At 39.2% G+C, this 13,266-nt stretch overlaps 1 protein-coding gene across 2 annotated transcripts in view; it reads left to right on the top strand.

Annotated features, from left to right (window-relative positions):
- RFTN1 (raftlin, lipid raft linker 1) overlaps positions 1-13,266 on the top strand; it is a 95,457-nt gene that overhangs the window by 2,037 nt on the left and 80,154 nt on the right. For both annotated transcript variants that reach the window (XM_058040195.1, XM_058040187.1), the window contains exon 2: positions 8,179-8,334. In XM_058040195.1, coding sequence (XP_057896178.1) covers positions 8,190-8,334 — 145 coding nt within the window. In that variant the 5' untranslated portion in view covers positions 8,179-8,189. The remainder of the gene's footprint in view (positions 1-8,178; positions 8,335-13,266) is intronic.

Below are 13,266 nucleotides of genomic sequence, written 5' to 3'. Positions count from 1 at the left end.
TTTAAAAGAAAGTTGGATTCATATCTAATTCCTGTGAATACTTTTGTCACTTTTTAAAATCTGATTTCTCTTTATGTTCTTGATAGCAGTAAGTACTCTTTCTTAGCATCCGGTAGTCTCCTCCTGTCGCATGGAGGCACCTTGCTTGAACATTTGCGCATGTTATTTTGGCATAAATTTACCTGTGCATTGTTCATTGACATTAACACTTTGTTATCTTGACCAGAAATACGCTGCCTAAAAGTATTTTGTAGAAAGATGTGGTATTATCTGAATCTTTTGCTTTACTGGAAGATGGTGTTGTGGTACCAGCAAGTGTTAAATATCTTGGATGAATGTTACAGGGTGGTGTGGGAAGCAGGGGTCTCCCACCAGCCTGCTGTTCCTCACATTGCCCCCGCTGCTAGCACAACGCTTGCCTTATTCCTGCACCACTTCTCTCTGATCCTGCTTGCTCCTCTTCCTCCCATCAGTTGCTCACGTACACACACACCCACACAGCCCAGCTCTGTTTCCCTCGAGGGGTTTCAGTGTGGCTGGTGGCAGGGAGCACACAGAGGTGGCCTGGTGACTCGCAGGCCCAGGGCCAGCACAGGGCACGGTAAGCGTGTCATGTGGGGCAGCAGAGTCGAGCCCCAGCCGTGATGTGAACTCTGCAATGAGAACAATGGCACCTAATAAGAGTTTGTTGAAATCATGTTATCATGCTGGCGTGTTATTTGACATGCTGCATGCTAGTGCTGGGCTTTCTTTGTAACTTGTGTTTACAAGACCTGTCAGGGTAGTCTGTTCTAACTTTACTGAATCCGTATCATAGTTATCCATGTATTACTTTGCTTTCTTCCTGAAGCTTAGAAACTCTGGAAACTAGACCAGCAATTGTCTTAATTGGCCAAATTCTGTTTTTCTCTGTTTTTTCTGTGTAGTCAGTACATTTTCTTGTCTCCCTGGGAGACAGTACCAAATCTGATGAAATAGTTCGGTTTTTAATTCTAGCAATTGGGGCTGCAATTCATCATGACAGGTCTTCCAGAGGTCTTGGTATGAATCCAGATTAGTCCTGATTTGTGTTCTGCTTCTGTTGAGTTGTGGTATCTTTGGCTTCCACAGCTTGCCTTGGCTTCTGGCATGTTTCATTTTATGCTGGTGTTTCTTGATCCGAGACTGTTCCTCTGCTGAACTTTGTTCCTGTCTCTTAAGCTCTCTGCTTATTCTACATTTCCTTCTTTGTTAGGTAGTTCATCTCACTGTGTCTGGAAACCTTCTTATGAATTCTCTTGTCACTCCTTGGGTTCCTAGTTCTGCAGATACTCATATTGTAGTTTAAACATGTTCCAGACCTCCCCTGTACATCCTCCAGTTGCTCATTCCTGTTCATCTTACTAATGAATTCCTTAGTTTTTGAGATTTGCTTTTTGAAATTGAAAACCTTAACTGCAGATTTACTTGGGTTGCTCTGCAGTTTAATTTAAATCAAATCAATCATAAAGGATAAATCTGGGATTATTCTTTCACCAACCTTCTTAGAAGCTGAGATTTAGTTATCAGCCTCAAGTCTAAAATCCTGACAGCACTGGTCAAATTCATAGATACGTGGTGAAAAAAAAATTGGTCAGCTGTAACATCTGACAGTAGATGGGACTGATTTATGGTAATTGTTCCTTGTATCTTTTTCAGAAGTTTTTCAGAATGTTTCAAATTGTTTGGTAAACATTAGTTACTTAAGCACAGATCCCTCCATACAAATAATTGCAATATTTATTGAATATATGCTTACATATCTTCCTGCATGGTAATACTCTTGAAAAAATAAACGACCCAGTGGGTATCTGTGAGTAAGGAATTTCCTTCTTAGGTGGTGTAATCTCACAAAAACCTGTGCAGGGTGGGAAAAATGAGAAGTCAGAAGCATGGCTCTTTTCTGGGGACTGACAAAGGATCATCCTGGCATCCTATTCTGCTTTCTTTGTTTACCTGTACACCCAGTTTGCCAGGTCTGCTGTTTTTAATTCTCTGCTTTGGTTATGCTGGTTTTTTGCCTTGTTATTCTTCCTCTGCTTCATTGCTTTAACTATGCTAGGAAAGGGACTCGACTGTAATTTGCAAGCACTCTCAGGGTTTGTTTGGAGCTGAGTGGGGGACTGAACACTCTGGTGTTTCCTAGACTGAGAAGGATGCAAGAATGAAGTGACCACATGCCAGCAAGTGAACTGAGCATGAAGTGCTTATTATTTTGAAAATGGAAAGGTCAGGATTGCAGGAGTGAGGGTTTAAGAAAATAAGCATGTCTCATTACTGCACAACAAATGTGAAGTCCTGCAATTATTTGTAAATGCCTTCCAGCATCCCTGTGAGGTACCTAAGTATTACCCATGGAAGGAAGAATGAAGATGAAAGGTCTTAACCAAAATCAAGAGAGAAAACCTGTTAATACATTGCAGTTATCTTGTTTTCCAGCTGCTGCATTCATCAGTAAGAATACTATATTCTATATTTTGTGCAAAGAACATTAGCAGTAACCTAGGATATGTATTTTAAAAAATAAATTAATTAATGATAAAGCTTGCAAAATACATTCACTAGTCCTGGCCCATAAATGCTTTAAATATGTTAACGCAAGCAAGCTTGCTCTCACTAATTTTGCTTAAAAACAAGCTGACAAGCATTAATTTTCCATACAGCATGTTTTCCTTGGATGCCATTGTAAGTACTAAAATTACCTTGTTCCTATTTCAGCTGGTAGTGTATTTCACTTACACGTTTGCTCGAATGTTCAGTCTAATGCTGTATACTTAGCAGTTGACTCTAAGATTATAAGTATTTAAAATGATTGTTTTGGAATTATTTTCAAATCATCCCTCTTAGTAGTCATTGACATTATGCATTGATTAGTTGAAATAAACTATTTAGCCAATATGTACTTAGTTGATAAGCATCCCTTAAATTACTTATTCTGGTAATCTATTCAAGCTTCCATTAGCCATGTGGTTCTGTTACATTTCAGTGCAATTTTCATTATTATTCCTTGGAGATAAATTGTTAAGGATTTTCATGAAAGGATGGATCAATAAATCAGAAGATTAGCCTCATTTATTCCCCAGTATACCCCCCAAGTGAAAATCAGAGAGAAGGCAAGGGTTTTTTTGTTTTCCCTTCTTTTCTTTGTGCTCTTTTTCTTCTGAAAGGGAATCCTGGGCTCTGAATCACTGTTAACAAGAAAATAAGTTGTTAGCTACATGGTATTATTTTATCCTTTCTCTTTGCTAATTCTGAAGTTGTTGTATTTCATCTATTTTGAACACACACTAGCTACCCAAGAAAGCAAATTCAGGCTGCAAGAGGGTATTTTAGCAAAGCTGAGCTTCAGAAATCATCAGTTGAGAGCCTGACACATCTCTAAAAGAGCTGTAAAAATTCCTATGATACATTCAAGATACATTCCTCGTCATGGATCACAGAGGTGATTAAAAGTGGAAATACTGCTGGCTTTTTTTTTTTTCTCTTGCTGACTACAATTTGTTGTATTTTTTTTTATTTGGTTTTTTTCCATGGCAAAGGATGGTACTGGTTTCAATAAAACTTATACTGAGGAGCATTCAGGGTCAGGTCATTTGACATGCTGGGATGGGTTTCACCAGGTACAGGTACAGCACCTGCACCTCCAGATGCTCCCCAGAGCTCCTCTGCTCCTAAATACACAATGCAGGACCCTACTGGGGAGGAGGAGGTGGCAGCAAGAGGTTTGTTCTGCAGCTTGTGAGTTGGGAGTTTGTTTGGGATGTTCACATCCTGGGTTAGATTTTGCATTGTTTGCAGAAGCAAGCTGCTCCTTGCCTAACCAGTGAGGGCCTTTGCTGGCCTTCACAAGAGAAACTAAGGAATGAATTGACTACAGGCTTTGCTGTTGTTCTGCAACTCAGCATAACCTTCTATTCTTGATGCTTTGCAGAGTTAAAGTGAAGATGCAGACTAAAAAAGCCCAATCTGTTGTGAGATTTGGGTTTCAGTTCTGGTTTTATCATCATGTGGCTGAACACGTGAACAGTTTGAGATCAACAAGATCATAGAGCACATGTAAGATTAATTTGCAATCTAAGTGAGTTTGTGGACAGAATTAGTTTTTCTGGCATATGTAATTGTAAAAGCCCATAGCTAAATCATAATTTTAGGGGTTAATGTTCTTCATTAAATGTTACTTTTCCAGGGTTTTTTTTCTAAGTATAGAACTTCTGAGTTGATAATTAATTTCTGCATTAATGAAAAAGAAAATGTTTATCTTAGAACCTACTGCAGAGCAAAAAGAATTTGAAAATTTGGCAGTGTCTTTGAAGGATTGTTTTTCAATTTGCTAAAAAGTGAATATTAGCGATAATATTTTGGTTTAATATGAATAAAAGTGGAATTCACATGCAGGTATGGAAAGGATAAGTGTATGTAGTACAGTAACCTTAAGCATGTCTTATAGCAAACTAATACACCTGATAATGTGCATGGAAGTGAGTTTAGATTACTTGGAATGCATGCAGCAGTGATGAACATTTCTTACAGCACTCTTTGATAACTGCAATGTAGAAAATGAAGAAGGTGAATAATGTCCTGTTGACAAGTAGATTTGTAAGTGAAAAGCAAGGAGATACTTTCAGATGATGGTGGGAAGACTAAACAGCACTAACTTTGCTGTGAATGAAAGGAAGAAGGTAATAACTGTTAAAAACTGATGTTAAAAGCCATTGAAAGGTTATAAAGCAAGCTGTCCCAGAAGGACATTTGTGGGATAACTTTGAGCAGAATCTGGTGATTGAGTGTTGACTTGTCATGCACACATCATCAGTATATTTGAGAAAACTTTTAAGAATTCTTACCTCTGTGGAATTATTTTCATACTTAGAGTCCTCTCTTAAAATAGGAACTTAATTTTTGAAGATTTGTTTTCTACTGGTGTAGCACTTGTATTCTAATTACTGTGGAAAAGATTTTGATGTTGTGAAATCTAATTTTTGTCCTCTGATCCCTCATTTTTTTCAGGTGAAAGCATCCTTTTTCATCATCCTTTTCCATATGCCTGCTTTAAGTAACACAACTGCCCGTACTTAGCGAAATGTGAGGAAGCCTTTAGCCTCAAGGATACTGTTTGATGTTTTAGCTAAACAGCACAAGGGTGAAAATCAGTCTTCTAGGAAGCAGTGACTCAGGGAATTAGTAACAAAAAAAAGTGTGTTTTCAGTCCATTCCCAGGTGGGCAGGTAGCTCTTGCTGAATGAATTGTGGCTGTCTCTGTTTGCAGGGGTCATTGCTCACATAGTAAGTGAGGGTGGAGGAGTTTTTCTCCAAAGGGCTGAGAAAATGTTTGCTGGAGAGGCACAGGAGAGTGTCTGTGGCTGCTGCTGGAAGTGCAGGCTTTTATTTTTTGGTACTTTCACCCCAGTTTGGGAAAGAATGCAAAACACTGTGTGATGTGAAATGCAGAGTCCCCAGGGCCTCCTTCTGCAGCCATCACTGTCTAAGAGTCCTGTGGATTTCAGACTATTTGTTATTTGTACAACTAAAGGTTGCAGGCACTGCAGCAGAATGACCTCTGAAATGGAATTTTTTCCCTTACAAAACCCTGTGTACTTATGATGTGTAAGAATTACTGGGCAATCGCTGAAACAAGAAATTTAGTACACTTGCTAACACTTATTGCTATTTTAATTCATCCTTAGCACAAGTATGCTGCTAGATGTGTTCCATTATAGCTCATGGAAAAATACCTGGTGTCTTGTTAGGCTCATTAATATGCAACACATGTTTATGTATTAAAATAAATAACATTTTAGACTGAAGCAAATAAACTGCACAGGCAAAAGAAGAAACTGCTGTGTAAATGAAAGAATAATCTTTTAATGGTAATAGTTGTCATTTCAAAAAAAAAAAGGTGGAAAGTATCACTTTGGGAGCATAAAAAGATCATGAGGATTTTTAACTTTAAATTCCAAATTAAAAAAAAATGAGTCTGCAAACCTCGATTTCATTGATAGCAATTGTTAAAGTAGTTTTTACCTTTCCTTCAAAATAATCAGGGAAAGTTGTTTTCTGCTGGATGAATCCACCAAATATTGAGACTTCAGGAATACAAATATCATCACATCAGCCTGTTTTCTCAATGCTAGAGGTCTTTGTAGCAAATGTTTTTTCTGCTTCCTGGTTCTGTGTGATCAAATATTTACTGTGTTACTTTTTTCAAGTTTGATGTGTTGTTCAGTCCTATTTTGATATATTTATTAGAGACTTTGCAGGAAGGTGTAGGTGTGCATTTATGGACTTTGCACATGATAAGAAGGTGGGTGGTATTGCTGAGCCCTGAAAAACTTTCAGCTCTGTCTTCCAGGGGTGCTGGAGAATGGGGTGAGGCTATTACTGAGCACTAGAAGCACAAAGGAATAGAAAAAAGTTATGAGAGATGAGCTGGAAACTTCTCAGTTAGTTATGTTGGGTAAAAATAAGGAGAAACAGATTCTTTGTCTGCTAGGAAGTTGACAGTAAACTGTGAATGTGATGATTCAGCTGTGAATGATGATTTTAGGTGCAGTAGGTGTATTATTTGCACTAGAGACAGGGAAGCATGAATGTTATTTTCATCAGCCTTGTTAAGATCTCATTTCGAGCATATGGCCACCTGTGTTCATGTAGAGAAATGAGAAGTGATGCAAATGAGAGTGAGTGGGGTGATGAAGGGACCACAGATCCTGTCTAGGAAATGGCAGAAAAGGCAGAATGCATTTATCATAGCAAAATACAGCAAGAGATTTGGGAACTATTAATAAGAATGATTCTGCAAGGAAGTATGAGGAAGGAACAAAATTTATAAAAGTTAAACCACAGTATAAATAAAAATGTAGGTAATTTTCTGCAAGTGGTTTCCAAATACCTTGGGGCTGTATATTTGCCTAACTTTGTAAACTCTTGGGGGATGGAGCTGTGGCATAAGCTGACGAGCAGCTCTTTGGAGACGGCGAACCTGAGCAAGGTTTTCATTCTCTGCTTTAGGTTTCTGAATGTCAAGGTAAAGGCAGCTCTGATCTGTGCCTGAGCTTTCTCAGGTGCTCACTGCTGTGTGTCACAGCTGGCAGGGGCTGTGGCACTGACCTTCCTGGTGCTCCATGCAGTGTGTTCACACTCCATGGATCCCGTGCCTTTGAGCATCTGGGGGGGCCCGTGGGAGCCACTCTCTGTTACTGGGGTTTATTCTGCATTTCCCTCCCTGTTCTCAGAGCATGACTTTATCTGTGTAGGCGGTGGCAGGATGTTAGGTGGGTTGTGATGAAAAACCTCAGGTGCCTACCTGACGTGTCTTCACACTTTTGATTTTTGTACTTGATGCTGGTTGAAATAATTTGTCTGAGCCCCACCAGTGTTGTTGAGAGGAATTTGAGGGTTTGGATCACCTGAATGTTTTCAGCAAGTAATTCTTCCATTCTTTCATACCCAGATGAGCTATAATGTGCAGGATATTGAGAAACATTTAATGTGTAGCAGGAATGGTTGTCAGGAATAATCCTTTAAAATGTTGTGGGCTGGCAGCTTATTAAAGAGAACTAGATTTATCTAATGCAGTTCTGTGGCCAGGTGCCTCTTCTGTTTTGAAGATAGGCTTGTAAAGTGTAAAGTGCCATTATCTCCTGAAAAAATGAGGTGGGAGGAAGTGAGGTTATTCTGTAAATGCAGGTAGTTCTCTGCAGAGAGAACTCGCTTTTTACATTAAATTACAAGGCTAGATAGTAATTTGAATATTACAGGGATCTGTGTAAAAGTTAATACTAGATGCTCTCTTAGTAACTGCATGTATAGAAGTTGTTACTAGGTTGACAGCCTTAATATTAGCAAGTTATTTTGCATTTTCAGCTTCTTTTTATAATGGAATGTGTGTCTTCCAGAATGTACCATTGAATACATTTGAAAGTTGCAAAATACATACATTAAACTGTCAATTTTCCAATAAAATAATAGTATGCCTGAGGGTAGATATGAGTAGTATATTCTTCAGTCTGAGCGTTTATTTGATTACATGATTTTATGTAGTTTGTAGGCAGCTTGTACATAAAAATTAAAAATACTAGTGTGGGACATGAAACCAGAAGGAAAAACCTGAAAGTTAATCATGCTTATGCATTTTTCCTTTTCCCTACCTCTTTGTATCAGGAACTGCTGAAATGGGTTGTGGATTGAACAAATTAGAGAAGCATGATGAAAAACGACCTGGTAATATCTATTCAACTTTGAAGAGGCCCCAGGTAGAAACCAAAATAGATGTTTGCTATGAATATCGATTCTTGGACTTCACAACACTAAATGACAGTAAGTACATAATATTTTTCTTTAGATTTTTTTTCTCTATTAAAGTAGGTATGTTAATTGGTCCATAATGTTTTTTAAATAGTTAAGTTCTTACAGTGTCTTCAATTTCTTTACGTAAATGCCTTTTCTTCAGTCATAATGCTTCCATGCAGAGATCTTAGTGAGAATTCTGTGTGAATTTTTAGCCTTATAGCTAGTTACAGGTTTTCAGATTTTAGGTTCTTTTACCCTTCCCCCATTATTTGGTTTGTTTTTTTTGATTTTTTTTGGTTTTTTTTTTTTTGGTTTTTTTTTTTTTGTTTGTTTGTGTTTTTACTCTGATGTGGACATTTTATTTCTTTGATTTGCATTTTATGCAATTTTCATATGGTAAGCAGTTCAGGTCTGCAAGGTTATATACTTCATTGCTCATTTTCCTTGCTCCCCTTGTGCCCTCTGGGCTCTGTGAGAGGTATTTTGAGAGGCTGTAGTTAGTGTCTTCAGTTTTGATAGCTTGCCATAAATAACTCTGGTGTGGTTATAGATACTTACAGGTGCACCCATGTAGGTGGGAACAGGATAGTGGGAGACACTGAAGACCTAAAATATCATCAAAGGGGTGAAGATTCAATCTCATGCGTTTTTTACCTTTGTTTTTTTCTTCAGTTGAAGTAGTCTGGTTTTAATTCTTGTGGCAATCCACAGATATTCTGGTTTTTTCCTTGCTGATTGACGTCAGGCATCTCTGACAGTGTTGCTCACACCATTGCCTGTGCCCTCTTTCACTTCAGAATTAGCTGTTCTACAAGCAATTACTCCTCACACCATTTGGGAATCTGAAGCTTGAGCAGAAGGCTGGGACCTGCTTCTTGCTATATATAAAACACCACAGTACCAAAATCTGCTCGAGCTGGCTGGCAGGACGCCAGGTAGAGCCTCTGTGCCCTGCAGTGTGCTGCAACTTCTCTTGTTTTGCAAGTCAGGTCAAAGGAGAAGCTGCAGCCGCAAGTCTCTGTGGTGTGAGACAGAGCTGCTGGTTGTCACTTGATGAGACACCTCGTGCCGCTCAGTGTGTCAGCCCAGAGCAGTGGGAATTGGCTGGGTCTTGAAACTGCTGCAAGCTAACTTGGGTTTGAAGAAGGTGGAGGTTTAGCACAGGTGATTGGACAGGACTGTGCTCTTGCAGGCAGTTGTGAGAGTCGAGAAGTTTTGTCTTTGCAGACTTTGAGTGCCTGTCTTCTGTATTTGTGTCTTCTTATGTTTTTTGATAAACTAATTGGGATGCACTGCTGTTATTGAGAGCACCAAGCAAATGGGAGAGGAATTTTTTTCATGTTTATGTATTGCAGTTGTTTCGACATTTATGTGTTTTTATTTCAAAGTGAACTGTTTATGTCCTTTGATAGTTTGACAGCTTTTACTGAGATGTATTGCAAGTTGTGTCATTAGCAAAAATGAATTAATATTGAGGACACACTTCTCTGGGCTTTTCTGGAATGTTCATCATTGTTCTGTCTGAGTGCCTCTCAAGCTTTAGCATGTGCATTATCCTGTTCTCTCATGAAGTCTCATCTTTGACACAGTGGAGGAAGAATCAGTACTTGTGGTAGCAGTGTGGCTTGCTTCAGGCACAGAGGATGTCTGGTAAAAAGAGAAAAAGTTAAACCCAGGCTTTCTAAGTCTGATTAAATACATAGGTTCATTGTAAAGCATACTTGTATATGTTTTTCTTACTCATCATAGATTGTTACAATACATTTTAGGAGGCATGGATTTAAGGAGACTATTAGTAGAAGCACTTCTATCAGATTCTTGCCAAATAGCATAAGCTCTTCAGCTCTGCTGAGTTCTGCTTTGACATGTTGTATCCCCATCACTCCAGTCTCTGAAGATGTCAGCAGATAGGCAGATGTGGGGGGATAGAGTGTTGTTCCTGCTCTTTTTCCTTAGTTACCACTTATGACTGTGTGCTCTCAGGATTGGCAGTTCCCTCCCTGTTCTAGTCATTGGCTGTGTGAAGGCTCGTGTTGCACTACGTGGTGTTATGACATTCCAGCCTTTTTGCATCATGACTGGTTCATTTATGTTTTTGCTGAGAAATAACCTCTGCAGATAAACAGTTAACAGTGAGTGTTTCACCTCTATCTGTGTGGATTTGGAGACTTCTAAGAATGAAATGCTCCTAGAGGTGTAAAAAAAACCATTTGGATTGTGAAGTCCGTCTTCTGCGAATCTACTTTAGCCCTTCCAGTGTGTGTGTATATCATGACATCATTTTTTCCACAGGTTTTCTCCTTCACTGGGTTTTTAGAATAAGCCATGTTAAATTATGAGTGGTTACAGAGTATTTTATTGTATTCTTGTGCTAGGCCTTGTTAACAAAGCTAGTGAGCCTGGTAGTGCAGACAGGTACTCATTTTTCTCTGGAGCTTTTCTATTGCAATGACTGCTCTGATAACTATATCTCTCACAAGTCTTTAATCTTAATGGTGAGAAGGAGGTGATGATCTGCATGTTGCAGGTGGGAGCTAATTCACAGGTTACTGGCAGAAGTTTTCCAAGTTCTTAGCATTTCTTCCTGTGTTCCAAAAGCAGCTCTTGTTGACTTGAGACATAAAGGTGGATACTGGTCATATTTGCAGTTTAGAACTGCGTGTATTTGCAAATTTTATACCCAGATAATGAGAGATCAGTTCCAGAATGTGGCTTATGTTTAAAGTGCATTTTGGCCTCCTCCTTTTTTTTTTTTTTTTTTGTAAATTTTTGCAGCTGTATGTGGGGAAATCCCGCTCTCCTCTCTCTTGCCTCCCATCAGCTCTGTGAATTGATTTAACTTGTGTATCTGGCAGGGTATGTGGTTATTTTGTTTGGTTATCCTCCGCTGTATCGGTGTCTTGTGGAAGGGTCTGAAGAATGCTGGAGTTGGTTGAAATGAAGGGAGCATATTGTCAGGAAAAGAAATAGAACCTTCTTTAAATCAGCTCACACACTTATGAACTCAGAGAATCACTGAGTGAGCTTGGAAGGGACAGCAATGGGTCATCTGGTCCAACCTCCCTGATCATGCAAGGTCATCCCAGAGCACATGGCACACAATTGAGTCCAGATGGTTTTTGAAAATCTGCACTGAGGGAGACTCCACAACCTCTGTGAGCAATCCATTGCAGTGTGTGGTCACGTGCACAGTAAAGAAGTTCTTCCTCATATTCAGGTGGAACTTCCTGTGTGACAGCTTCTGTCCATTGCCTCTTGTCCTAGTTGTTGGCATCACAAAGAAGAGCCTGGCTCAATCCTCTTCACACCCACCCTTCAGACATTTTATACACATTAATGAGCTCCCCTCTCAGTTGCCTCTTCTTGAGGCTGAACAGGCCCAGCTCCTCAGCCTTTTGTTGTAAGAAAGATTCCCCAGACCCTTAACCAACTTCGTAACTGTGTGCTGGACCTGCTCCAGACACTCCATGTCTGTCTGTACTGAGGAGCCCAGAACTGGATGCAGCACTGCAGATGTGGCCTCTCCAGAGCTGAGCAGAGGCAGCATCACCTCCCTTGACCTTCTGGCAATGCTCATTCCCTTAGCATCACTCTCTTGAAAACAGGGATAAAACTGTCCTGACAATCATTTTTCTGGAACGTTAGCTAGAAACTTAACTTTGCTTGCTGGCTGTCTTTGGTTACTGTTTATCTTCTGACATGCACAGCTAAAAGAATGTAAGAAAATATGCTCTTTTATTAAATTTTTTTATTATTTTCTGAACTTTTGCCTTGCTTGGCACTGATGCAGATGTATGTCCAGTGGAAAACAATGTTTGATCACTTACTTGAGTGCTGTGTAAATAATGCATAGATGCAAAAGACAGATTTAAGGCTGCAGGTGTAAGCTTCATTTTTATGTTGCCCAGTGTTAGAAACTGATTTACTTGAACGTGTCTATGGAAAGACTATCCAAGCTTTCAAGGAAAGCAAGCTATGAAAAACCCATCAGTTTCCATTGTGTGCCACAACCCTGATAATCTGCATGGTTCTCCAGAATTAAAGTGGTTGGATTTGCCACTGTCCTTTACTTTTTGAAAAAAAGCATGTAAATTGCTATCAGCAAAGGGTTATCTAGTATAGACTGGCACTTGAAGAGTAAGGGGTACTTTGCTAAGACATTTCAGGCTTGAGGTGGGCATGCTTGTTACAAATCTGCTTATGAGCCTGATCTTGTTTCTGTTAAGGTGGCCTGTTCCAAGAAATACTTGTCTGTTTTCCATGTTGTCCCTTCACAGTGTCATTCTGTGTTCTATTCCTTAGTCATCTGTACTATCCAAAGCTTATGGGCTGCTTTTCTCCCTCAGGTGAAACCACATCTGTTTTCACCTAAATTAAATTGATAAAATCATCACACATTTTTACTTGTGAAGAAGACATTCCTATATTTGTGAATTGGGTGGTTCATTGCTGGTTCAGCAAAATGTCAGAAGTGCACAGGAAGTTGTCTTCTCACTGCCCTAGAGACAATACTAGTGTTTAGTTGCAATGACTGAATTTTATAACAATAAAAAACGTGAGGAATATAAAAGAGTTGCAGCAAACCTTTTGCCACAAAGCTGGAAGAGACAAATTAGGGTCTACTCTATAATACTTCAGGCCTTTACTATAAAAAAAACCTGAAACAACAAAAGATTGTGTCCCTTGCCCAAAAGTCAAAAATTCTTTCCATTTTCCATCCTTTGCCTTATAAAAAAATGGGACGAAGAATGATCATCTTATATCTCTGCTATCTCCAAGTTTTACTGGAAATAGAGGCAAATGGTGAGCAAATCTCAGTGGAATATGTGCTGGCAGATGGAATAGTCTTAAGCAACCATGTTTTCAACAGAGCCTCTATGGGGTAAGCTGGTTTGTTTTGTTTTGGTATTTTGTTGGAAAGAGAAATATTTCAATAATCTGCATTCCTTCCTTGCTCTT

This window comes from Melospiza georgiana, chromosome 1, assembly GCF_028018845.1.
Source record: "Melospiza georgiana isolate bMelGeo1 chromosome 1, bMelGeo1.pri, whole genome shotgun sequence".
NCBI classification, from domain to species: domain Eukaryota; kingdom Metazoa; phylum Chordata; class Aves; order Passeriformes; family Passerellidae; genus Melospiza; species Melospiza georgiana.
The sequence above is the reverse complement of the archived record's forward strand: the minus strand, read 5'-3'. Positions and strand labels throughout refer to the sequence as shown.